At 47.6% G+C, this 26,926-nt stretch overlaps 1 protein-coding gene across 1 annotated transcript; it reads left to right on the top strand.

Moving 5' to 3' along the window:
• The first annotated feature begins 2,294 nt into the window (after positions 1 to 2,294).
• Positions 2,295 to 26,060, top strand: TSPAN2 (tetraspanin 2). The gene is made up of 8 exons (XM_066203888.1): positions 2,295 to 2,436; positions 4,622 to 4,724; positions 17,400 to 17,497; positions 17,933 to 18,007; positions 18,510 to 18,611; positions 19,755 to 19,826; positions 20,565 to 20,648; positions 22,079 to 26,060. The coding sequence occupies exons 1-8, from the start codon at positions 2,368 to 2,370 to the stop codon at positions 22,142 to 22,144; spliced, it is 669 nt and encodes a 222-aa protein (XP_066059985.1). The 5' UTR covers positions 2,295 to 2,367; the 3' UTR covers positions 22,145 to 26,060.
• The last annotated feature ends 866 nt before the right edge of the window (positions 26,061 to 26,926 follow it).

Genomic DNA, 26,926 nt, shown 5'->3' with positions numbered 1-26,926 from the left:
AAACGCTCCTGGAGCTCTGGCAGCCTCGGGGCAGTGCCCATTCCCTGGGGAGCCTGGGCAGTGCCTGTGGGGGAAGGACCTTTCCCTGATGTCCAGCTCCAGCCCTGTCCTTGTCACAGAGATGGGAGCCGTCCCTCCGTTGCCCCTCGGGAGGAGCCGCAGCCCGCGATGAGCTCTGACCTCAGGCTCGTTCACGTTGAGCAAACCGCAAGTGCCCTCAGCCGCTCCTCGTGCGGCCCCTCCAGACCCTTCACCGTCCTCGCGTCCCTCCTTCGGACACTCTCCAACAACTTTATACCCTTCTCATGCCGTGACACCCAGAACCGACCCCAGCCCTAGAGGAGAAGCAGCCCCAGCCCAGAGCAGAGCGGGACAATCCCTCTCTCACCCAGGCTGCGATGCCGTGCCTGGTGGCCCCAGGACAGCGATGTCCCTCCTGGCTCCAGGGCACACTGACTCACATCCCACCTGCCATCGCCAGGAGCCCCAGTGCCTTTCCACGGCACTGCTTTCCCGAGTCTCATTCCCCGCTCTGTCCGTCCATCCAGGGTCACCAGGTCCTGCAACTCTTCAGTTGCAGAACTCAGCACTTGCCCTTGTGAAACTCCGCATGGTTGGTGAGTGCCCAGCCCACGCATTTATCGAGATCTCTCTGCCTCCGAGGGAGACAACAGCTCTTCCCAGTTCCGTGTTGCCAGCAAAATTCCTCAGCACCCCTTTGAGGGATGATCCTCATCCTGATCCGAATCGTTTATGAAGACACTGCAGCCCTAAAACCGAGCCCAGCTGAGCCCCACCGGTGACTTTTTGCCAGCCTCATGTAGCCCCTGTACCCCCAACCCTGCCTGAACCGCCGGGCACCCACACCTGTGTGAGCCCTGGGCAGGGCCAGAGGAAGCCTGAGGTGCCTCCTGGAGATGCCAAGAACCACGTGCTGAAAAGCAGCGCCTTGGGGTTAATTCATTGCAAGAATTACCTGGGAAGGAGACCTGCTACTTATGAGGGCCGAATGCTCCGTTCCTACACTTTTAGAGAAAGTCAGCATGAAAATTACCAGAGAAATAGAGACGCCTAATTAAAGATTTTTAAAGAAACTTTGTATGTTGCCATCACAATCCAAGGCAAAACTGCTCCCTCATTTTTCCTCTGCTTCAAATGTATCAAAGGATAATGAAGGCTTTTGCTACTGTTTGATGCGTCTCATTGTCATGGAGCTTTTTGATTATTCAAACGCGTTCATGCTTTTGTTATTTTAGAAGGAATACATTGGACCTGCTAAGTCAACACCATCTAGCAGAGCGTCATGGAAGCAAAAAAAAAGGGAAATTGTGGGGTTTGCTCTGAGTTATAAGGTAGATTCAACGTTTCTTAAAAAAACCCCAAAACAACTAAACCAATAAAGTGTATTTCATTACAAATGGAATAAGGTATTCTTAATTAAACTCTGTCAGTCCAAGTCAGATAAACTTGGGAATTTTTTTTCCAATTTTTTTTTTGTTTGTTTGTTTGGGATTATTTTTCCAAAATGTGGCCAGGCTTTAACACAACTGAAAATGAAGAGCAAAGTGGGTGAAAAAGCAAACCACCTCCAACATGCTTTGGTGTTATTGCATCATTAGGTGAGTGTGATTCGAAATAACAACACCAAACATCTTTTCCCACACATTTTTGCATGGTTTCCATACACACTTCAGGGAAAATTTATACAAAACCTGAAAATAATCAGAACAGGTAGAACTCTACAGTTATGACTAGAGAACAAACTAAAATAAATAAGAAATAAGTCCTTTATTCGTTAAATAAGGGGAGGAAATGTTTAACTTAGAAACTGCACTTTTCCACAGACACAACTTTACCTCGTGCTGTCAAAGCCCCACAGGCAACTTTGGACTCCGAGTTCCTGGAGATCTCGAAGGAGCAGCTGAAAAAAAAATCAGAAGATGGGAAAGCTGTAAGATTTTGACAGCAGAGTCAGCATTTTGGGTCAAATCAGAGAACAAAATAATGATTAGAAAATGAACTCGAGGGGCTCTTAGCTATGGCTATGAACCAAGCCAAGTTTAACGACATCACATTCTTGATCCTGCCTGTAAGTTTGTGGGCAGCATCTGCAAGATCTGAGCGACTTTTGGAGACACACGGAGAGATTTCACCGAGCGCACGGGGCGAGCGCGGCTCCCGGCCCCGCCCGTGCCCCGCCCGGCAGCCGCGGCCGCAGGAACCCCCGGGCACGGCGCCGGGCACAAAGTCCGCCCCGGGGCGGGCCCAGGTCGGCGGATCCGCCCGGCCCCGCACCTGCCCCCGGGGCCGCCCCGCCGGAGTCGGGCCGAGCCGCCTCGGGAGCTGCTGCCGGAGCCGGCGCCCGCCATGGGCGTGGGCTATGGGGGGATGCGCTGCATCAAGATCCTGCTCTTCATCTTCAACCTGACCTTCTGGGTGAGCGCCGCGCCGGGCGGAGCGGGGCCGGGCGGGGCAGGGGCACCTGCTGCGGGTGCGGGGTGCCGGGGGTGCCGGGGGTGCCGGGGGTGCCGGGGGTGCCGGGGGTGCCGGGGGTGCCGGGGGTGCCCGGGGTCCGGGGGGTGGCACGGGCGCGGCTCCCTCCGGGCAGCCCTGCCGGGATCGCCTGCCCGAGCTGAGGCTGCGGGAGCGCCCGGCCAGCGCTCCCGGCTTCTGCTCGCTCCTAGGGAGATACAGCTCTGCCTGGGAAAGCACCGGCTCGGTGTAAGATGACACGGCTGAGCAGAGACAGCATCTGTCTAAACTGATCATTTAAAGTAGCGATCATTTCCCCGGCAACCACGTGGCTGCAGCAGGAGGCTGGGAGAGGTTCCCCCCAGTGCAGTGCAGTGAGCTGAACATTTCACAGCACCACGGTGCTTTTTACGAATGTCATCGCAAGTAGAGAGCCAACAGCTGCTACAAGTTCATCCTAAGACAGTCCTCGCATCACCCCCAAGAGATTTAGGGAATGCTGTGTCCATTCTTCCCTCATCGCACCTTTTCAATAGTCTCACAGTTCCACGCAGCTGAATTCACGCTTTCTCTTCTCTCACTTTCCCTCATGCTCTGTTCTCCCTTCAGCTTTCCAGAAAACAATCAGCAATGTTATCTTCTTAAATGTCTTTTTCTTTCCTTCTGATTCACTGGGGTCTTTTTAAAAGAAGTCACAAAGTCATCCTGTTCAGCCTCTCTGGACCAAGCAGTTTTGGGCTTTTGTCTCCTTTATGCTTGAAGCACAGTTAAACCAAAGGCTGTTCCCTCGTGGTGACAGCGCTGCGCGCTCCGGGGACACAGTGCTGCTGTGCTCGAGCTGGAGGGGCAGAGTGATGCTGCCCAGCTGCAGCTGCAAGGCAGCAGAAGGACAAAGCTTTGTGTTATTTGTTTCTCAAAAGTGACAAGTACTGTGTTTTGTTATCTGCCTTTTCGCTGAGATGGAAGGAACCATCTCCTCAGCTGGCTGGGACATTCATCCCGAGCTGCCAGGGGCACTCCACAGCCTGGAGAGGCCCTGGCAGCCCAAGGCTGCCAGCGGGGAGGTCCCCATGCTGTGACAGGGTGGAAGGGGACCCTCACCCTCTGCTGGGGACACATCTGTGAGGAAAGCCGGGATCCCGAGCTCTCCAGCTGCACAACTGCCTGCTCTCTTGGCTTGTGGAGCTGTGCCAATGGATCAAGTGCCAAAGAATGCAGGACAGGTTAGGGGAGCACCGTGCCAGGCTGGCACCCACATGGGAAGCCACAGGTGTTTGTGAGCCTTGTCCAGGTTGTGCAGATGCCACAGACTGAGGCTCTGGGCCTGGACAGCAGCAGGACACTGTGCCTGCTCCTGTGGGATGCTGGAGCTGCCTGCAGGACACACAACTCTGCTCCTGTGGGATGCTGGAGCTGCCTGCAGGACACACAGCTCTGCTCCTGTGGGATGCTGGAGCTGCCTGCAGGACACACAGCTCTGCTCTTGTGGGATGCTGGAGCTGCCTGCAGGACACACAGCTCTGCTCCTGTGGGACGCTGGAGCTGCCTGCAGGACACACAGCTCTGCTCTTGTGGGATGCTGGAGCTGCCTGCAGGACACACAGCTCTGCTTCTGAGGGACGCTGGAGTTCTCTGCCAGCACTGTCTGGCATGTGGTGAGGCTGAGACCCAAAGAAAGACCTGTAGATCTTTCCCCTCAAACATGCTGTGACACTCCTTTGTGACCTAATCTCGTTCACATTAAAGGGAATTTTTCCTTGCACTGGGCAGCATCTATGACTGGTTTGTAATTTCTGTGATCCAAGATATCTACCCAGTAACAACGCTTGTACCTCCTAGTTTTGGTGGGGGTCCCCTGCCCCACACCATGTCTCATGACAATTCAGGCCTAGTTTTGATGATTAAATGACTGACAAGGTTTGACAGTCACTAGTAAGTGACTAGTGAAGCACCTCTGCACTGAAGAGCTGAAAAAAAGAAGTACATTGCACTGTAATAGGAATTTGTTGTTACCAGACCCTGGCAAGTGCTGCATGAATTTTCTGAGAGTGCAATTCTGAGCTGTGGGATTTCAAGGGTGCCATGACACCCCTGTGATGCTCTCCATGCGTTTGTCCCTGCAGCCCTGACTGCTCTGTTTGTGTTGCAGCTGGCGGGACTGGCTGTCATTGCCTTCGGGCTGTGGCTGCGCTTTGGTGGGCCCATGGCTGAGTTTGCTACAGACAAAAAGTCCCCGGAACTTTTCTTCATGGGTAAGTTCCAGTGCTGGGAGGGCAGCAGCCTCCAGCCTTGGTTGCATCCCGGGGCAGGTGACACACCTTACGCATTGACTTGTAGGAAGGTCAACAATTCCTGGGCTGACCTACACAAAACTGGATATTCTGGTGCTGTGTGCCCTGTGTGTGATGGCTTTTGACCTTTCTCTGCTTGGCATCCACTTCCTTAGACCTAATTAATCTCTTCTCCTGGATTAGATCCAGTCCCCACATATACTAAGTGAATTGTGCTAATACTCTCAGAATAGAAGGTGAGACAGGTCAGAGACTTGTGGGGCTCACCAATATATCCCTCCAGAGTTTTCTGTGCAGCTGCCAGCCAACAAAACAAGTGTCCTTTCAGAATGTTCCCAGGACAGCAGCAAAATTCTGCTCAGCAGTTCTCCCTGTGGAGGCCTCAGTGGGACCAAAGTGTCAGAGCAAATCCTTCCACGGCTGAAAAGTGAACCTACCTGGTGTTCAGTCATCTCAGGAGCTGTTTGTCCAACCTGGGCAGGAATCAGGTAGTTCCTGTGCCCACAGGACTGGGATTAGTCATGTCTAATTTTAGCATTTAAGATAACTTTTTTCTCCCTGGGATTTCCAGGTGGATTTTTGGGAAATGCCACCTGTGTTTCATATCTATGGATACCTTTAAATAGCATCTGTCTGAGACTGCCAGCAACTGCAGCTCTCTGTCACTGGCAACTGTAACAACCTTTACACTAGAAAAGTTGGATTTTTTTCTGTTTAATTCATCAGTCCTAGAGATGGACCCAGTAAAATCCCATTGGTGCAAACATTTTTGCCATCTACAAATGCCAAGTCTGAGTGAATACCCGGTCCTGCCCTGGTCATCCAAGCCACTCTGACAGGGTGGAAGGACTGGGAGTTGACCAGAGGTGTCCTGCATCAGTTTCCCGTCACTCCAAGATTGTGCAGGTACCTTAAATAACCCAATTCTCTCAGTGGAGACTTTGACTCGAATCCACCCCAGCCCCAGGCCCAAGTTTCTTTAATATTTGCTGCCAGGCTAGAGGCACAGAAGTGGCTGTGCAGCCGTGGGAATAGATGGGGAGAATGTTATGTCCAGCAATATTTCCATGGGATTTTGTGAGGCTGAATAAAACCATTCAGATTAAAACATTGTGTGGGACCTGAGGGTTATTGTAAAACACCCTGCAGCACATCCACAGAGAGCCAGGAAGTATGATTTACTTTTTCTCTTACATCTGAGCTGCTATGACAGCAGCATATTAGATCATCAACTTCATTTCCAGATCCAGTTTATACCTGCTGAATTCCCCATGCTGTAGATTGGAATGCTTCCCTGCCTGATCCACTTATGTTTGTCCCAGGAGAGCAAACAAGACAGAAGGATGTTCTGGCCTTCCAAATCAAGTGCTGCTGGTTTGTTGGAAGGCAGAAAGTGCTACATCCTGTGCTGTGAATAAGCACCACAGCTCCAGTACAGCCTGGGACACACGGTGTAAACAAGATATTCTTTGGTGCATGTGTATTTAAATCTCCAAAAGATGTAGTCTGCTTCTGCCTTGTATAGAAATTACAAAAGTTGTTCGAAGTTGTTAATTTTGGGAAGTCCTGGGGAACGTTCTTGTATAAGTTTCATCAGACACCATGACGTTCAGCTCTTGGGCTGCCACACGTATTTATAGAGCTGCCTGTTGAAATATGTAACTGTGAGAGGAAGTGCTCAGGAGCAGGGCACAGAGATGTTCAGAAATCTTTTAAACTTGCACTTTGGACTGAATTCTAAAGCAAAAGTGCCCCTTTTTGTAACAGGGACTGAACAGAACATTCCTGTGAAAGAAAACCAAAGAGTTTTGTGCTGGCCTCCCTCCCTCATTACAAATCCTGCTAAATGCTGCTGTGACTCCTGAGCATCTGATGGCATAGCCGTGCTGAGGCTGTCAACAGCCTGGGACCAAGGCCGTAGTAAAAGGACAGTGAGAAGTTTCAGTTCAGTGTGGTTTGCAGCAGACAAAGCTGTGTTTGAAGGTCATGCTGAGGAGCTTTCCCTCTGTAGGAGATTTCGGCTCGGAGTCCCCCTTGGCAGTTGTGTATTGGGCCTTTCTCAGTCTCTGGGATGTTGTTTATTTGGCTCTGTGTGTTTGCTCTCTAACATGCCTTCTGGGTGGCAGCCAGGGTTTTACATAGGAATTCTTAATATGGAACACTGTGCAGCACACCAGGAGCAGCTGCCCTGAGGGCTGAAAGAGAAAGCACATCAGCAGTATGACTTAAAATATCAGCTTATAGCTATACATCCAAAAATAATTTCTTTGTTCCACTGATGGCTTTTGTGGCTCCTTGTGATAACCCAAGGCCCTGTCATCACATCAACTTTGTGTCAGTGCTTAGAACAACAGTGCAGGTGCATTTGGAGTTTGCTTTGCAGGCTGAAACACTCCAGAATCACCATCTTCTGAAAAACAGTGAATTTTCTTTCTTCTAAAGGGCAGCATATTCTGCTCTTTCTGTACCTGGACTGAGCTGCCAGCCGAGTCTTAACCAGCTACTCTCTTCTGCTTCCTTGTGATTGTTTTTTTCCTGGATCTGAAATGTTGGGTTAGTGTAAAATAATTGATAATTCTATCCTTGCATTTTCCATTAGGCCAGAGTGAGTCTCCTTAAATAGCCCTGTTCTTCACCAGCAGTCCAGCTGTCTGTTCTGCCCCTGGAATAGTTCGGGCCATGACTTGGCAACCAGGCCTGATCATCTTTTCCAGCCACTGAGATGTTTTTGTTGGTTGGAGAACAGCTTACAGGCAGCAGTGCTGTGGGCAAGCACATATGTGTTCCTAGCTTTCTGTTGCTTGTGGTTTTGTGTTTGGTGATCCATATTCCCCACTGCAGTTTGCAGTGAAAAACCTACAACAGAAAAGGCTGGAATTGGAACTCTTTGACCCATGCAGTCTCCAACCATTTTACCAGACATATCTTACATTGGAGCAGGCTCCTAAAATTGGACATCCTCTCCCTGCAGCTCCCCAGCTTTTGGAATTCCCTCTACAATGGGATGTATTTTTATGTTACTCCATCTCACAGTGCAGTTTTTGTGCCTGTGTTTCACGTGGTGAAGCAAAACTGTGGCTTCCCTGTTCAGCTGCAGTTCAGCCCTGGTAGAGTTCATAGAGCCCTCTCTTAGCTGCACTTGAGAGAGAAAAAATGAAAGAAAAAAAAGGATAATTTCAGCAAAGGTCCATAGCTGGCAAATTCCTTTTTATCTGAGTTGTCTGTGACACTGCACTGCTCAAATGGAGAAAAGATCTGTAGAGTTAAGGGAATTCCCTTGAATTGCTCATCCTTATGGATACTCCTGTACCAAGACTGGGAAATTTTTTACTGGGCAGGAAGCTCTGCAAGTCAGAAGGAAATAAGATGTTTGTGGGAACTCAGGGTGTCAGCATTGCTATCTCACAATTAATTGGTCCTTAATTAATTCCTTGTAGTAGTGCTGTTCTTAATTTTAAGGATAACCAAAGCACAATAGTACAGACCAAGTGCTGCTGAATGCAAGTAGAGCACTTGTGAAGCAAAAACTGACCTGGGGACTTTTAAAGGATCAGTTCCAGACTCCTTCCATCTCTGCTTTTGGTGGACAAAGGGCAACAAGCAGGACAAACTCTGTACTCCTCAGAAATGGAGTGCAGAGGGTCCATCCCTGCCAGCACCAATAAAAGTGAAGTGTAGGTACTCAACAAACTCCCTCAGGAATGGTAACAAAACCTGATGAATGCAAACAAATCAGGGTGGGTGGCTTGAAATGTTCCTTCTCCTGCACAGCCAGAGCTCACAACCCTCCTGCTCTTTTCTGCTCTCTTTGTTTCAGTCCCATGATCCAATCTGTGGATCCATCAGGGCCAAAACAGCTGTGGACAAAAGTTTTAGGGTGATTGTGGCTTTTCCTTGGGGTCAGTGAGAGCAAGAGTGATACTGCTGGCTTTGAAAGGTGCAGTTAGATGGAGCGTGCCTTCGGATATGAAGTCATGTCTGGAGCTGAAGGATATTAGTAGCTTTTCTCCATAGCAGTGGATGCCCATACAAACAGGAGTTGGCTGGAGTTCCATCCATGTGAACTGCAGTTCTCTGCTCCTGTGCCTCACTTTGTTCAAGTTCTACTCATGTGTTTTGGAGTCAAGCACTAAACCCTTAGTCAACAGGATTTTCTCTCCTAAATCCACCACCTCTCAAACTCTACCAGCCTTTAAAAGGAGAGCTGTTGGCAAAGCAGCCTCTGTGTAGAGATGTGAGACCACAAGAAGAACATTAAATGATCCTACCATCGTCTACTGGAGAGGCTTTTAGTCTGTACTTAAGACTTAAGCAATGAATTTGTCTTCTTTCCTATCATCTTGTGTGCAGTGTTCATTTTCTGCCACTCAGGAAGAGTGTTTTAGAAAAAGCTGATAGTGGCCCTGAGTGGAAAACGGAAACTGCTGCCCTGGAAATTAGCTTTAAAAATATGACACCACCACTATCACCCCCTGAGAAAACCTTACTTGAAATGAAAGTTGTTCTAAAGGCCTCAGTCTCTTCTGGATCACAAAACCTTGCAGCAGTTCCTAAAAGTCAGTATTCCCCCTGACAGAATAAAGGCAAGAATAAAGGCAATTCTGACCAAACAAGCTAATTTAGCTTAATGGAACAATCTGTCCATCTGCCTCAGGGTTATTGCTGTATATTTGCAGGATGCTGAGGTTCAGGAGTCTATTTTTCTTTAATCACTTAAGCATGATAATGCACTTTATGCTTTTTGCCCATTAAATTGTCCTCCTGGGTGACTTCTCCCACCCTCCTCTCCCTGCTGTAGCTGTGTAAAAGCCAGCCAGCCCCAGCCCACAGCAGCAGCCAAACCCACAGTTCCCCCATTTCCTCCTCCACCCTGGTTCCTGCTCGCTGGTGGCACTGCTGAGACTGCTGAGCCCTGACAGCACCGAGTGCCCGGGGTGCCCTGAGCCCCAGGAGGGCTCCAGGAGTCTCTGTCCTGGCCAGGCTGCCCAGGGCCAGCCCAGAGCTCATCACAGCAACACTTGGAGCTCTCTGGAAAGAGCCACCCGCGGGAGGTGACTGGGGATAAACCTGCCCCTGGTCCTGCGGGGAGTAAAGCGGGATCAAGGTGCTTCCCATCCCTGGATGCCCCCAGGACATGGCTGGGTACATTAATGTATTAACCTCAGAGGGTGGGGAGGCCCTGGCACAGGGTGCCCAGAGCAGCTGTGGCTGATCCCTGGAAGTGTCCAAGGCCAGGCTGGATGGGCTTGGAGCAGCCTGGGACAGTGGAAAGTGTCCCATGACAGGACGCTGGAACTACATCATCTTTAAGGACCCTCGCAAGCCAAACCCTTCCATGATTCCACGATTCCTCTTGTTGGGGCAGCACCCCACACTCCAGGGCTGCTCAGGCTCCTTTTTCATACAGTCTCTTTAAAAGGAGCTCTGCATGCTCTGAAGCAGTTTCTACATAACAAGCAAACCAGTATAACCCATTATAACTCCCATGAAGGAAATGTCCTGTGCTGTGTTTCACTCTGACAGAGCTGTAAATACATTTGGACTGTTCACTTTGAAGCCATTAAGAGGAAAGCATTTTGTCTGCTGGAAAAAAAAAACCAAACCAGCAACCAAAAAGCCTTCAGGATCCTTTTTGGGGCATACCAGTTCAAAAACATCTTCAGGAGGGTTTGGATTGAGCTGGCTCATGCACACACAGGATTATCCAGTGTCCTAATCTAGAGAGGATTGCAGAGAATCACCAGAGGATTTCAGAATACCAAATGACTGAGTATTACAAAGGCAGAAGAAATACAGTATCAACAAAGTGATGCAAGTGGTAACAGATAATGTAAGCAGTGCAAACACTGACAGACTTTAAATTAGCTACAACCACACATGAACATGATCTTAGACTCGCTATCAGTTGCTCCTGACAACAAAGTGCTTTGCTTACTGCAGTCGAACAGGGATATAAATGTCAGGAATTATGAAGAAAGGAAATGGGAATCCAATTAAAAATCTTAACATCATTGTGTACATTTCCAGTGCACTCAGTGTCCTGACATTCTGTGGTTCCAGTCAAAAGGGATGCAACGAAACTGGAAAAAGTACCAAGACATTTGGCCATATGGTTCTGACCACAGTGTGAGCTCTGAGCAGTTCCCATGGGAGGAAGTTTTCCCACCCTACTCCCATAATTAAATTGTGGAATCCATTGCCACGGGGCTCTGAAGTTCAGCCAGGGTAGAACAGCTCCAGCTGGCACAGGTGTGTTGGTGACACCTGAGTTCAGAGCAGACTCTGGGGGTGACAGACACTGGCAGAGCCTTTGGGAACAGCTTTGGGAACACACTGCCTCGAGTGAATCTGGGCCGTAATTATTTGGGGTTCTGGGATGCATGTGAGCAAGATTTGTAACGAGGGCTGGTGTTCTGGGGGAAAGGGAGGAACTGGACTGGGATGTTACATTAGAGTGAGGCTGCTTTTAAATTGAAATTCATGATTTGTGCATCAGCAGAAGCCTCCAAACTGTCTGGTGCCTGTAATGCTTTTGTGGTTCCAGGAAGATTAACCACGAAATCCCTCCTGAATTCACACAAGACACTTAATCAGATGCATCCATTATGCTCAAATTAAGGGTATGCTCCACTTCTCCAGAAGTTCATGTCACTTTAGAGGCCTCTGCAGCTTTTCTCCAGTTCTGTAAATGTATTTTATAAATAAATATACAATGGAAATTTCTAGTAACAAGCCTGTTCCAGGAGTTTGGTGCCACACACACAACTGTCCCTGTCTGGCGGTTTTTTCCCAACTCCTACTTGTGTTTCTCATATTTTCCAGGAGTGTGTCTGTGCTAGGAGTTCCTTGGTGCCCTCCTAAGGACTGGAGAGCCTCAGTCCTTCCGTGGAGGAGGACATCTGCCTCTTGGGCTGCAAGAAACACACAAGCCCAGGAAAATCTCTTCAAGCCCTGTGTGGGTCCCGGGCTCTGCCATCACTGCTGCTGGGTCCCTCAGCCCCAGAACAGAGCTGCTTGTTCTCTCTGTGGAGTAGGAACAGTTGGGGGTTTGTTCAGTGTTATTTACTCAGCCCAAAAGAGAGGGGAAAAAAAAAGGATAATTATTTCAAATGGAAAGTGCCCATAGCAGCCAGGTAAACAAGAAACCCATGTGAAATAAAGCCAGACAGAGACAGGGTGTGTTTGTCTGCTCCTGCTCTTTGCAGTAGGCTCCAGGCTGGGATTTGTGCCTCAAACCTTCAGTCAGACTTGGGGAAAAACAAACAAACAAACAAAAGTAGCTCTGGGAGTGGGTTTTCTTCCAGAGTCTGAAATTAGACCTCTTCCAGCCCAGGCTGATCCTTCCCTCACTCTTGATATACATAAAAATATATTGCAGCCAGTAGCTATAAAATCCCATCTTTCTCTTCCATCTGGCCTAAAGAAATGGAATTCTGTATCATTGCTAATCACAGAGGCAGTGACACACAGAATCTCTTGATCCTTTTTAAGGTGCTTTTTCAGACCTGCAGATCTCCTCTCTCCAAGTACTGCCAAGAAGGGATGTGTCCTTCGATCCAGAGGAGAAGTATCTTTGGGAAGAACTCTGTGCCACGAGCACCGAGGCTGATCCAGAGATCTGCTGGGTTGTGGATTTGTCATTCTTCCCTACTGGGAGCCACAGGATGCTCTGAGACTGCCAGATAACATTTGAATTCCCCTTGTAATTGCAAAGAGTCTGCTAGAAAATGGGAATTCCTCCTGTTGGAATTTTCACAGGGAATACCCCCATTTGACAATTTCCTTTCAGGAAAGAATGATTTTCCCCATGGGAAGAATCAAAAAATCAAATATACAGAAAATCTGCTGCTATATGGCTTTCCAAATTTGTCTTTGCAAAATAAAACAATGGCAGAAGAAGGGGTTTCCCCTCTTACACTCACTAAGTGACAGCCAGAAGGGAAATCAGTTTGTTATCAGGTGTTCTCTCACTTGACTCACTGATAAAAGGAGAAGTCTTCATTTCTCTTTGCATCTATAAAAAACGGAGGGGGGGAGGGAGAGGGAAGGTGTCAGCACAGCAAAACAAACCACACCCCAAAACCTCAATATTTCCTCACCAAAAAAAAAAAAAAAAAAAAAAAAAAAAAAAAAAGAAAAAAAAAAAGAAGAGAATAGGCTCTGTCCAAAAAATCCCCAGTCCTGTGACACGTTGTTTTTCATCCTCTTGTGGTTATAAAGAAGCCCCGGTTTCCTCCAGAAGCCCCTCAGTAATCAGTGCACTGGCTGTGTCTGCCTAAATCAACCGATTTTTTGACAGATTTGCACATGGATTTAAATCTTTGGAATGTGCCTCTTCATCTCTTTGCATTCAGGCCCTGAGACTGACCTGTCTGTGGGTCCTAAACGCAGGTGGAATAAATATTCCCGTTGTGGGCAATCCCAGATGGCAGAGCTCTGTCACTGGGGCCACTTTAGCTCTCCTCAGTGCCACAGCAGCATTCCTGCTCTCTGCATTCCCTGCTCTCCCGTTAGGTGCCAAACCTTCTCTCCTCTTCATGAGCACACACAGACCAAAGAGCAGAATTGCAGGAAATGAACAGAGGCAACAAGAGGTGAGAGGAAAAAATTCACACAGGCCACAAACTTTTGCTTCCTTTCCACCTTGTACTTTTTTCCTTCTGCTGCACAAAAAGCTGCAGCTGGACAGTCTTCTCATCATTTTCCACTCACCAAAACAAGCTCTCTACCCTGTCCTGACTCACACACTTCTTTTTGCCATGTTGAGCTTTGTGGTGAACTTTTTGTGTCAGTTTGTAGCTCTCAAACCTGTTCCATTTCGTGGCTATAAACTGACTTTTTTTTGTTTCCCTGCTGCGCTGTAGATGCCAAGTTGGAGGCCATGCCAAGGCTTTGTATTTTACAATGGAAGTGCTGATGAATAGAAGCTGATTAAGGCTTTCCATCCTGCTTTTTGGGAAGGAATGGGTTTTAGTGAAGCTGAGGTACTTCTGACACTGGATACTATTGCAAGGAAAGGTGTGATATTAACAACCAAATGTCTGGATTTGCACTGCTGATCCTGACAGCTCTCAGTGCTTGGTGCCTTTAGGTAAGGCTGGGATTCCAAGGGCTGTGTGCCAGACATTGCCAACCTTTGCTTTTTTGACCTAAATTTAAAGTGAGACTAGAGGGTCTCACTTTAAATTTAGGTCTTGTTCTTATGAAGAATTTGAGGTGATCATGCCTACATTGCTGTGTACAGCCCTCTAAGAAGAGAAATACCAGATCCTTGTCTTACGTGCTTACCCCCCAGGATATTTCTGTATCTACAGCTTCGGTATTGTTACAAACCAGTTTGAACACAGAAGAGCAAAGTAAACTAAGTCTGTGAATAAAACGGATCAAACCCAGAAAGGTTCAAAGTCTACCCAAAAAAACATTATTAAAACCAAACAAGGTTAGACGTTGGTGCCAAAAATTTGATATATTTTATTTAATAGCAAAAGAGGCAAAGAGAAAGAAAGAGAAAAGAAAGAGAAAAAGAAAAGGGTGCAGACAGGGACACAGTGGCAGGGGTTAGGTGGAAGTATATCACCCATCCGAGTGTCCCAGCGATGTCTCATTGCTCCCCTCCCTCTGCTTCTCTGCGTGGTGAGGATCCTCCTCCGCCACACAGTGTAGAATCCAGTGGATTAGTAAAGGTTTTGGGCCCTGAGGGGCGCTAGGTTTGCCGCTGTCCCTTGCAAGGCTCTGGATCTGTTGCATCATGTGCAGTGCTCTGGCGCAGGGTCTGGGGAGCCCTTTGATGGGCCAGGACTCTGCTGTCCCTCGCGGCTTTTCCCGGGGTGCGGGGGCACAGCTGGGCCCCGGTGCTCAGCCCAGGATGTGCGTTCACTGCCTCTGGCCAGAGGGTTTTTTCAGCACACATCCAAAACCTCTCTTCCTCCTGCCCTTTGGTGCGAGGGTCTGTGCGAGCCTGGCCGCTGACAGCCCCGGGGCTGCGGTCTCCACCCCGAGGGTGCTGAGCTCCATCCCCCTGGGAATGTATCCCCAGACCTGAGCTGAGCCCCTTTATCTTATCTCGAGTAGTGAGCAGGGCCTTAGTCAGGGCGTGGTGGGCTTCTCAGCAGCTTTTGTAATACAGCTTTTCTACAATAGGCAGAAGTCCTTCACGAAGATGTTTAAGCCATAAATTATAACAAACTTCCTGGAAGTCATCTTCCACTGAGCATCCCTGGATGGGGGTGCTGGGAAACCTCTCAGTGCAAGCTGAGAACTAACTTGGCCCCTTTGAAATTTTTTCAAGCTACTCTTCATGTGTCTCCTGGAATACTCAGAATTGGAAAGGATTCACAAGGATCATTGAGGCCAAGTCCTGGCCTCAGGGCAGCCCCAAAATCACAAGTTTCATTGCTGTGTGAAAGATTACATGTGTGTATATATAGTGGAAAAGTAAAAATAGATTTAATTTTGTGGAAATTTTAAGTGCCAACATTATTTTTCATCTAGAAATAGCTGGGTATCAGCAAGTGGTAGTCCCAGGCTCAGAAAGGGCAAAGTGGGATGAACTCTCCTGAGCAGAAGATGCAAGAAGGTGCATTTTAACTCCTGGCTGGCTCAGCTGTGGGGCTCAGCTTTGTTTAGCGAGTGGTGTGAGTTCTTCCTGTAACACGCCTTAAAAGGGAAGTTCTCATTGAGGTAGTGGTTTAGCTCTGAGTCATGCGAGTGAAATGCTCAGGCTGTTTCTCTGACAAATGCAAATCCAAAATCCTGAAAGTGGTCTCAGCGCTGACACTCACCGAGCTTTGTCTTTCCTAGCTGCAAATAACAGAAGGAAATGGGAAGACTCCTTTCCTGTCTCCTTACTCAAATTTATCTTTGCTAAGTGGCCTGATAAGTGCAGGGACAAGAGCAGGGAGTGACAAACTGAATACGTCCAGGAAACTTCTTTGTAATTATACTGTGTTTGTTGCCATGGAGATCCCAGGAAATGGCAGTGTTGGTGTTTGGCTCTTGAGCACCAGGTTCTGCACCTGAGCAAGGGTTTTTTGTCTTTTCCAATTCATCTTCCATCTGACCTTTCTCCCCTGAGCCATAAATATCTTTGTACATTAGTAAAAAGCAGTGCTGTGAACATTTGTACAAGTATAGCCTGAAGAATGCTCAGTCCCAGTAAGTCCCAGGTGGCTGACTACTAAAAATCCAGAAAACATGGAATAAGAGCTGCCAACACAGAGAGCAAATAGTGTCCCCCCAGCACCGTGTATATTACAATTAGTGGGGCAAAGGGCCATATTACTTGTAATTGTTCTATTGCTATTTAGCAGAATGTATCTCTCAGCAGGAACTGGGGCAGAAGGAGGGAGGGAGGGGAGAAGGATCCCAAGAACTGGGATAGACAGGGAGACTGGAGGGTGATGTGGCCGGAGTTTGCCTTCCCGGGGCAGGCTGCACCAGTGAGGCTGAGCAGCTGCACGGAAGCTCTGCACTCAAGCATTGACTGGTTTTACATTTTCCTAGCAATTGCAAATTGTCGTCTGTAGGATTTTCTAGTCCCGGTTACACAAGGCCTGCTAACAGCAAATTCCAGCAGCTCTGCTAACCCTGGGTCGGGTTTTATAATAATGTTTACACTGGTAACTGAGCACACTAAAGGCTCTCATTGGAAGCCTGGGGAGTCCCGGCTGGAGCAAGGCTCACTGTGCCCTCTAGTGCGCTCCGCCTGCAGCTCCACTGTCCCTCACCAGAAGGACACGAGGGGAAGGAAGATGAAGCTCTTTTCCCCAGCAGTGGCTTGGCACGGCAGATTTCTGCACGTCCTGCACAGGGCAAGGACTGGAATTACACCAACGCGGTACCAGAGCCAAGGCACAGCCTCGTGGTTGTGGTCTGGTGGGAGCTGACCCCCACAGGAACCCGTGTGTTGCCTAAGCGCAGATCAAACCACATACGTTCACGAGTGAGGAAAGAAAAACTCTGTGCTCTGACTTCCTTTTGTCCTAGATAAAGCCCATGCAAAAAAATAAAAACAAAACACCTATTGAAAAAGAGTATTTCTAGGTGTCAGGTTAAAGCTAGGGTTCTAGATCTGTATGGGGCCATGCTGCCATCTCCCATGTTCCTTTCGGTTCCCCCCTGCAGGGCAGTACAGCACATTTCCAGCCCCAGGTTTCCCAGAAATAATCCCTCTAGCAAAGCTGGGGGGTTTTTGCCTTACATTGCTTATTACAGAGGTGTAAGGAGGTTCTGGATTGGTGTGAGGCTTGTTCTTCCTGCACTGAGCTGTCCCTGGGACAGCAAACTTGGAAGGTGGAAGTCACAGATTCTTATCACAGAATATTCTCAGTTGGAAGGGATGGCCCAACAATGATCATGAGGTGAATGGCCCATCCAGGAATTAAACCTGCAAAGTCGGTGTTTCCAGCACTGTGCTCTAACCAACTGAGCTAATCTCAAATTGTCTTACTTCATTCTCCGAGAATTCTGAAGAAAGTATTGCTCTCCTCACGTGGTCAAAGAACCTTTTCTGTGCAACCAGTTTTGTGAGAGCCAGAGACCTTGTTCTATCTGTAAATGGGTGAGGCTGATGAAATAGGTAGCAGACTTTAAGGAGAGAAAGCTTCTGAAATTGTTGCCTGGCTCTGATTTCCACAGGACTCTATGTACTGGTGGGAGCAGGGGCCATCATGTCAGCAGTTGGATTTTTCGGGTGCTGTGGAGCAGCACGGGAGTCCCAGTGCTTAATTGGAACAGTGAGTAAAAGGTTTCCAGGGCCTGGGCTGTGCAGGAAAACCATCCAAAGCATTCAGTCCTTGGTGTTATTAATGGAAAGATCTTTATAGTCCAACACCTCTTATGTCTTTTTCCTGGCTAATCCAGTTTCTCTGGACTCAGCAGCCACCACGCTACTGCAGAGCTGGCATACATGTAGAGGTGTCTTTGCTTGTCCCTTGTGATGTATTCCCTGGAATTACCCTCTGATTTCCCTGAAGCTCCCTCTGAACCACATCTTTGCCATTTCCCCTTTGTTTGATTGTGACAAGAAACCTGCCTTGGCAGCCCTGTGCAGCGCCTCCTCAGGAGCTTTGGTTCAGGGTGGGCTCTCGAGGCCTGGGGAGGACGAGGGGCTGGCTGGCAGCCCCCATGAACAAGCTTCACTCATGTGAGATTCTCTCCTTCCTCTGCAGTTCTTTGCTTGCCTGTTGGTGATATTTGCAGGTGAGGTCACTGCTGGAGTATTTGCCTTCATAGGCAAGAAAGTGGTAAGTAGCAAACAGCCTCGGATGTAATAATGGGGGAGTTATGGATTCCAGTGCCCACTGACCTGGCTCTTCCATAGGAAAACTTTCCAGGAGACTTTTCCCTGGAAGACTCTCTGACATTCTTATCTGGAACCAATGACAGCTTGTGTAATCACAAGTTTGGAATAGGATGAAGTTTTTGCCTCCTCTGTTCAAGAAAAAGTGGTGATGTGGTTCAGCCTTGAAGGAACATCAAGGGGAACTGTATGAAAAGAGGGTACTGCCTGGGAGAAGGGCAGACAAATTTAGGCACTGAGCTTCCCCAACTCAGACTGTTTAACCAAAGCACAGAATTGAGCCCATGAACGTTCTGACTCAGGCCACAAACCCTTTTGGCTTTTGAGTCACCTTCCCTGTTTACCAGGCACAACTTTTTGCCCTGAAGGTTGAGGACACAAGGTGAAAGTCTTGGACTGGGGGTAAGACTGATTTGCATCTCACTTAGAAAGTCTGATTTCTGCAGGCAATACAGGAAGCCCAGAAAATCTACGAAGATGCTTATGAGGACTACATGAAAAACCCAGTGGGGAAGGTCAACAGTACCATCTATCGCTACCACGTGGCTGTGAGTACTTCTCCACCCTAACACCTCATCCACTGCTCCACTGTCACCCTGCCCATTAGAATCCACAATTCCTCCCTCTGAGGTATGGCAAAATAGAACTGAATGAACTTAAAATCCAGAGGCTCACAACCCTGAGAGTTTCCTGAGGGCTCTGTCAGAATTCTGGTTTTTGGATCTCTACATTTGCTTTGAAATTTCTGATGCCTCTGGTTTTTGTGTGCAGAAGAAATGACTGTTATGGCCCTTCTGCATATTGAAATCCACAGATAAATACTTGCAAATGCAGACGGAGGGAGAAATGTCTGCATCCCTCTGCATCTGTCAGAGAAAACGTGACCTGTGTCCTGGGACATACAGCGTGGCTGAACCAAGTCAGTGAAAGACCAAAAGCACATGTGTGACACAGTTCAGGCCACCCAAAAAGTGAATGTCTGAATCAGAGTTACAACCTGTGACTTCTTTAATCCTGTTTGTGTCCACCCTGGATCTACACCGCCTCCCATGGAGAGCAAGCCCAAGCTTTGTTGCTCCTTACAGCAATTCCCACGTTCTTTAGAACAAACATTTCACAACCTCAGACCCTTTTGTCCTTCTCCCATAGCTCTTATTTCTGACCCAAGGAGGAATTCCAAGCATTTTGTGGGAGATAGGCAAACAGGAAAAACAAACCCTCTGAAACTCTGATTTATTACTGTCTCCAAACCCAGCACAATGTTGTGTCAGAAATAAAATTCCAGCATTCTCTGCTGTAGCTTTTGTACATTGCCCATAACTCTGTATGTGATATTTGAACTTTCTGCATTTTCCCTTTAACAACTCCTGTTTTCTTGTAAGCCAGGGATCTGCTTTTCCCAAATCCACTTGTTTGCTTTGTTATGAAATACTGTAACAAAAATCCCTTCTGGACATTGTTGTTAATACAAATGTGCCTGTTTGCTGTGGCCTCGAACAATTGAAACTAATTTTTGAGAATTTTGTCCCATGCAGTTGGAACTCTACCAAAAGCTGCAGTTTAAATGTAGAGAATAAGGTTATTACTTGATCTGTACAGATTTTTTTTTTTTAGTTATTTATTGTCTCACTTTCAGTATGAAAGAGTCTGTGATTTCCCCCTCTTTGATCCTTCATCTCTCTCTCATTCAGCTCCAGTGCTGTGGTAAAGGTAATGTGGAACAAACGGGATTACCCTGTCCAGAGAACATCCAGCTGCCAAAGGCAAGTGTCCTCTGTCCTGCTTGTTCTAATCCCTCTTTCATCTCAGTTCCTCAGTAAAATCGGAGACATTCTGTAAGTAAAAGAAAGGAAGATGTTCCTTTTTACCGTGCAAATTCCAGCATGAAATTCCTTATGGCATGGAGCAGAGTGGAGGCAGAATTAAGCTGGAGGTCATATTGCCCTCAGTCATTGACACCTGTTTGTGGCGTCCCATAGCAGCTGAGACAATATTGCATCATCTGAAAGGAAAAGGGAGAAGGAGGGAACAGAACAGGACCCCAAATTCCCCACGGAGGCTGAATGTTGGCAAGTTCCCACCTTAGTCATGCATGGAGCCTCCTGTCTAGAAACTTCATTGGTGTTAAGAAAGATATTTCTGTAATTTCTGTTTTTTCTGGAATCTGCTTGTGAGTTCAATGTCAAAATGAAGCACCAAACCTCCTGATTTAGCACGGCCTGTTATATAAAGGAGCTTAAATTTAGGGAAAAAACTGAGTGTAAGAAAATTACTTGCATGTGTCAGCCACTCCAGGCAAGAGGTACAGATGCCTCACCAGAAAAGGGAAGATGCTGGGAAAATGATCCAGCAAAACTCAAGGTTAAGATGCACGAATAAGGACGGTGACTGCACTAATATTTTTGTGTTTATCTGTTGTTCAGTGAGAACAGCTGATAGAATTGGTTGAAATACAGATTTCCAGGCATAAAAAAAAATAATTTTGATTTTGTTTTTAACAGAACTGCCTGGTTGAAATTCAGAATGTAATTGATACTCATCTGCACTTAGTTGGAATTGTTGGAATTGCAATTGCTAGCATCACAGTGAGTAAATCCATGTTCTCCAGTCTCTCCTTGTGCCCAGTACCCTGTCCCTTACTCAAGGCTTTGTGGAAGGTATTTTGCAGCAGCTGGTGAGATTTCCTCAATTATTGTCACTTCCAGTGTGTCTTCTCCCTGGGAATTGCCCCCATCACTGCAAGCAGGGCTGTTGTGACTGTGTTTTTCGAGTTTGTTTTGTGTCCTTACACAGGGTCCAAAGTAATGGTAATCTTTTGTTGTAAGAGTAGAGCAGAGGGCACATGAACCAAACTGAAAAGCAAACAGCTGAAGCAGCATTTAATGTATGCCAAAAGATCTGCAGTCTGATGCTCTAAACCCTTTAGGATACATTCCTTAGTTTTCATAAGGAATTAAGAGTACCCGCTAGAGCTGTGACCAATAGATGTCACCCTGTCCCCGGGACAGGACCGGCAGGCTGGGGCTCACCAGGCTTTAGCACAAAGCTTTTTCCAGCACTCTTTCACACTCAGACTGCAGCAGCATGAAGAGCCACAGGATCAGTAAAGAAACGCTCCTTTTAGCTGCTGGGAAGAGCAGGATGTTCACAGATTTATGTGGACACTGAAAAGCAGCTGGAGGGTTTCTGCAGGTAACAGAAACCATGGTGAGCATATTAAACAATCCTGGGGTTTGTATGAAACATGAAGGGACTCAAAAACACAGCCAGGCAGCAGGGGTGGGACAGAGATCAGTAAAGACAATCAAGGACGCACCAGAACTGGGATCATCTCCCCTTGGATCCCCACCGCAGACACAGCAAAGGTCCTGAAGTGACCACAAGCTCTTCAGCAGCAGAAATGCACCTGCGCCTTTTTCTGTGCTTGTTTCTGCCACTTGCTGGGCTGTGGGAGCTCAGCTGTGCCCGTCCTTAGGGAGACGTGTGGGGAGGGGACATGAACCCAGTGCTTTAACTGCCCATCTCCCACCCTCAGCAGTGCAGCCTCAGGAGGCAGCTGCTTTGGAGAACTGACCTGTGGCAAGAAAGCAGAGCCTCTGGCAACACCCACTGCTCTCTGCCTTTATCATTTCCTCTAGTGAACAAGTTCCCTGACACGAGTGGGGGTTCAGATTTAATGTCATATTCCATGTAGAAGCATCTGAAACTCAGAATGCTCCTGTGCAATACCAGGATACTGCCAATAGTCACAGTTATGATGTGATTTAATTGATGTTAATAACGTTAATATTTGGGGCAGCTGTGCTTGCCTGGACACTTAAAACTAAGAACAGTGACACCAGTGTGAGCTGATAAAATCAGTGAAACTTCTTCCATGTTTAGTGTCTGATGTTTTGGGGTTTGTAGATGGAAGCAGTCACTGCTCTGCCATAGGGACCTTCAGATTGTCTCATATGCAAATTGTTTTGTAACTGTTTTGTAAATGGTTCCCTAAATCACATCCCTTCTCTTCTAGATCTTTGGCATGATATTCAGCATGATTCTGTGCTGTACGATCCGTAACATGAGAGAAATTATCTAAAACTGTCACTGCACAACAATGCCCCAGGAGTTCCAGACTAAGCTTACAAGAAGTGCTCTTCTACCCAATTTAATAATTGTAATGCATCTTAATCAGTGTTTTAACATACTGAGAGGAAAATATCCCATTAGGTGATCAGGTGAATTGTATTAGTTACAGTAAAACTAAAGTGAACAAAAAAAAGGGGGTTAAAATGTCCTTTTTAATGAAAAAAAGCAAAGGTGCATCTAAGACTAATTTGATTTTTAATGTTTGTATATGTGCAATTAAGAGTTTACACATGTATAGACTTGGTGTAAGCGCATGCATCTCCCTCCTTACAAACACATCTGGATGTGAGCAGGTCCCTGGATGTGCAGTACCTGCAGGTGGAACATGCTGTGTGTGCATCCAGAGTGTCCCTGTGCGCGGTGTGCACGCCTCGCAGGGACACAGTGCTCTGAACCCCCTCACACCCAGCCCCTGTTGGCCAAGAATTAGCAGAGGGACAAATGCCATTGTAAGACCTGTGATCCATTTTGTGACTTTATTTTTCAAAGCCCAAGCAGAGTAGAACTAATAAAATTGGACTTTATTTTAAAAAATAATTAATGCCTAAGGGCCTGCTCCAGCAAATTTGAATTCATATGAGCAGACCCACTGAGTTCACTGTCATGCAGAGACTGGGTATTTATTTTTTGTAGGACTGGACCCTTCATGTAAATGCAGAAAGCTCTGGGGGAGAAAACATGTCCAAGGAGATGTGGGCTAAAGGAAGAGGGGGAAAGAGGTGGGAAGCTGGGAAGACCAGGCAGTCATTTGGGACCAACTGCAGTGCAAAGTGTGCTCAAGCTTCCCAAGCTAGGCTGAGACACACCAAAAAACCCAACCATGAGTTCAAGAGGCCACTAAAATCCACGTTGAGCAGCCCCTTTGCCCCAAAATCACTGTGGCCACAAACTGGTGCAGGAGTGGAGCCTAGGTCCAGAACAGCAGCCCCTTTGTCAGATCTCTGGAGAATCTAACTGGCCTGTGGAAGCCAAACAAAGAGTGAAAGTGGTCAGAAAAGACACACAGCACTTTAATATCCTCAGTTTCTGCTTCTGTGACTATCACAGCTTCCACGGGGCTCTTACCTCAACCTCTTGCCCTTTCCTGGGGGCAGAAGGCAGGAAAGAAAGATGGGACGTTTTTACAGAGCCGTGAAGTTTTCTTCCTGGCACCTTTAGATTGCATGTCAGGTATAAAAATTACACTGTGTGCTTGAAATACCTCAGGGCTTGCGTTTACGTAGTTTGTTTCTAGGTTTTAATTCTATTTGTTATATTTATTCATAAGAGAATGTTCCTTTTGAACCAGCCTAGAAGGGAGAAAGGTTGTCCCCAGAAAAAGAAATCACATCAAAGGTTCAACATCCCTTAATTTTTGGTTTACTCGAGATAATTCACGGTTTCAGAGAACAGCTTTTTGCTAACTGTACCCCCATAGCAGCAGATCTGGTGATCACCAGTTCAGATTCCTGATGCAGTTGTTTCATACATGATGGGGAGAAGTTCAATTAAACTACACATTCCAATAGACCATTGTCTAAGAGGCCTTGGAATTTACAAGTCACGGGCTCCTTGTTCCACTGAAACGCAGTGGAACAAAATGGGATTCCAGGAAATATGTGTATTCTAGTGCACATGCTTGTGTGGGATATACCACCCTTTATCTATTATTTTTTTATCTCTTATTCCCCAAAGAAACTCAAACTCCCATCACTTTTTTGTCACTTCAGGACTTGGGGCAGTGCTGCTGCTGCAAGTCTCTGGTTTAGCTGACACATCTTGGTGTCCTTTACATGGATTTTTCTTTTCCAGTCATCCAACCACGAGCTGTGGCCCTGCACTAAGAGCTGGGCACAGCTGGCACTGCTGACTGAGCCGTGTCCAGGCCAAGCTTTAGGCTGGCAGGGACACATGAGATCACACACCAGAGAAGAGTCAGGCTTGTGTCACTCTGTCACAGCTGATTAGCAATGGATGTTAATTAAAAACAGGGCCTGGGACCTCATTCTGCGAGAACCAGAAGAGGAAACAGGGTGCTGAGCTTCTGCTTGCTCCTAAGACAGGCTCAGCTGGGAGAATGGCGGTGGCAGCAAATCCACGAGGCTCTCAAGCTGAAACTTAGACATCAGTTTAACACAGCAGCCAGCAAAGCAATTTCTGGCTCCCAGGTGTACCTGAGGCTGTCCCTACAATGGTTGTGCTCTGAAGAAATGATGGGGTAGTGCCCAGCTGGGGTGTGTGTCCCAAGGTAGTACTGGCAGAAAGAAGAAACTCTTGTAGAGTGTCATTTCTGCCACTCGGGACAAGCCAGTTTTCCAAGAAAATCAGTAAAAACAGCACCACAGCCAGTGGTTCAGGTTTCAAGATTGTTGCCCTACAGGGAAAGAAACTGATTGCAAATAAAGCAATTGCCTTGTGTTACACTCCCCCTCATAATGACAGTATTCTATTCATTTTAAACACATCTTCACATCATTGGGTTTCATTCCTCAAACTCATAGCACCAGAATGTAACGACAGGACCAGAGTTTATCTCTTTATTTATTGTTTCCTGAGGAAGTTGGAAGATGCCCACTCCTGCTTTGGGATGCACTGAATGCCAAGGCAGCTTGCAGAACCTGCTGTTGCTTCCCCAGCCCTCCACTCCCCCAGAAGTACAAAACCACCCCAGTGCCTTAAGAAAAGTGATAGCAAAAAACCTTCTATAAATTCAGACTCGAGCCACCAAACTTTCTGCTGAAGTGTTTTGGGTTTGGGATTTGTTTTTTTTTTTCTTCCTGTAAAGAGGGCATTAATTTTCTGAGCATTCCTGCATAAGCTCTAGGGTTACTGTTATTTAGGTCTAGGGGATACTTGCACTGCATACCAGGGACAGGACAATACCTGTTACTGGTTTAGTTCTCTAAGTTATTGGTATAAATTAAGCTGGAAATCAACATGTTATTCATATACTAGTGCCTTTAACAGAATCCAGGGATAAAGGTCTTTTGTAGTTTCCTGCTGTTGCAAGGTGCTTAATGTAATTGCAGTTTTCTCTGCATCTTAGGAACTGAAGGTGTTTTTTGAGAGTTACTGCCACGTAAGGCAGCAAAAATACCCATTTATACTGTCCCTTGCACCTGTGTCAGAGGAAGGTGACAAAAGATCACATCCCTCCAGGTAATATAATTCTGAAAGCACATCACACACATTTTCTTGTTCTTCTGTCAAACAGTTTGTTCTAAAGCATAAAGACGTAAGTTGCTGATGCCCTTATTGTGTCTCTAAACATCCTTATTCACATTTCCCTTGTCTAATTTTTCTAAGTAACTGATTTCAGTGGGAGCTTCCTTTGTCACAGGGAAACCTCAGCCAGTTTTGGTACCTCTCAGAGATCACACAGCGGCTGATGAAGCTCAGCCCTGTGACATCCCTACAATGAAAACTCTTATTTCGCTTGTCTTGATACTGATAGTTTTATAACAAAACACGTTTCATGTGTCTTGAAAAAGAAATTGAGTTGTCTTAAGCCCTGAAATGCTGTGTTGTACAGCCTTTGCAGGCTATGGATTAACAACATCGGAGACTGTTCATAGAAAATGTACATAAATAAAGCTTTTCAATCTTTTTCCTCTCTATTGGTGCTCCAGCCACGAGGTTCTCCATAACACAAACCACTTCCAGGATAATGTGTATGGTACAGCATAAAATCTGATTTTGGACAGAACTGGCGTCTCGGTTCATGCTGCCAAGTCTGTGGCAGAATTACCTCTTGCTTTGAAAGAAAACAAAAACCGTGGCTGAAATTAGCTTTCGCTTCCCTATGATGTGTTCCGAAGTGGCGTTTATCGACTTTGTGTCTTGAATTTGAAAAAAACTTCCTAATAAAAATAACCTGGAATAAATGACTCCCGGAGAGAACTCCATCCGCGCGGCCAGAGCTCTCCCCCAAGCCCTGAGGGCACCTGCTGCATCCGGGACAAGGGGTGGGCTCCAGGTGAAGGAGCAGCCCTCGGCCAGCGAGGCAGGCAGGGCCCTGGACTCTGGACCGGGACCGGGATGGGGCCGGGTTCGGGATCGGGATGGGGATGGGGATCGGGATCGGGATGGGGATCGGGACGCCCCGGGATCCGAACCCGGCACCGTCCGAATTCCCCTCAGTGCCCCTCGTGCCGAGGAGACCCCGCCCCGTTGTGGGCGGTGCTCGCTCCCCATTGGCTGCTCGCGCTGCGGGCGGGGCGGGGCCACACTCCCAGCATGGTTTGGGCGGGAAGGGACCTTAAAGCGAGTCCCATTTATCCAGGCTGCGCCAAGCCCCGTCCAGCCTGGCCTTGGGCGCTCCCAGGGATCCAGGGGCAGCCACAGCTCTAGGGTCTCACCGCCCTCACAGGAAATAACTCCTTCCTAGTATCCAGTCTGAACCTACTGTCTGTGTGAAGCCATTCCACCTTGTCCTGTCTTCACCTCTAGTCTGCCTTGTGGTACTGGAAGACTACAATAAGGTCACCCGGAAGTTTTCCCTGGCTGGACAATCCCAATTTCCCAGCCTTTCCACCCAGCAGAGCTGCTCCATCCCTCTGATCATCGTGGTGCCTCCTCTGGACTGGCTCCAGCTCCTTCCTGTGCTGGGTGTTAGGGCTAGAGGCAGCTCTGCAGGTGGGGTCTGACCTCAGCGGGGCAGAGGGGGAAAATTCTCCCTTGAAACGCTGCCCACGGCGCTTTACACGCGGCGCTGTCCCGCGGGGGAGCGGCGGGGCCGGGCCGGGCCGGGCGG

The sequence above is a fragment of the Chamaea fasciata genome, unplaced genomic scaffold, assembly GCF_029207755.1.
Source record: "Chamaea fasciata isolate MVZ Bird 193981 ecotype frontalis unplaced genomic scaffold, bChaFas1.0.hap1 SCAF_25, whole genome shotgun sequence".
NCBI lineage: Eukaryota > Metazoa > Chordata > Aves > Passeriformes > Sylviidae > Chamaea > Chamaea fasciata.
Note: the sequence above shows the minus strand (reverse complement) of the source record. Positions and strands in the feature narration are given on the sequence as shown.

Excerpts from the sequence above, each read along its gene's own strand:
- TSPAN2 (XM_066203888.1), top strand. The coding sequence starts at position 2,368 with ATGGGCGTGGGCTATGGGGGGATGCGCTGCATCAAGATCCTGCTCTTC. Across the intron at positions 19,827-20,564 it reads AGAACATCCAGCTGCCAAAG|AACTGCCTGGTTGAAATTCA; the intron begins GCAAGTGTCCTC and ends TGTTTTTAACAG. Across the intron at positions 20,649-22,078 it reads TTGCAATTGCTAGCATCACA|ATCTTTGGCATGATATTCAG; the intron begins GTGAGTAAATCC and ends CTTCTCTTCTAG.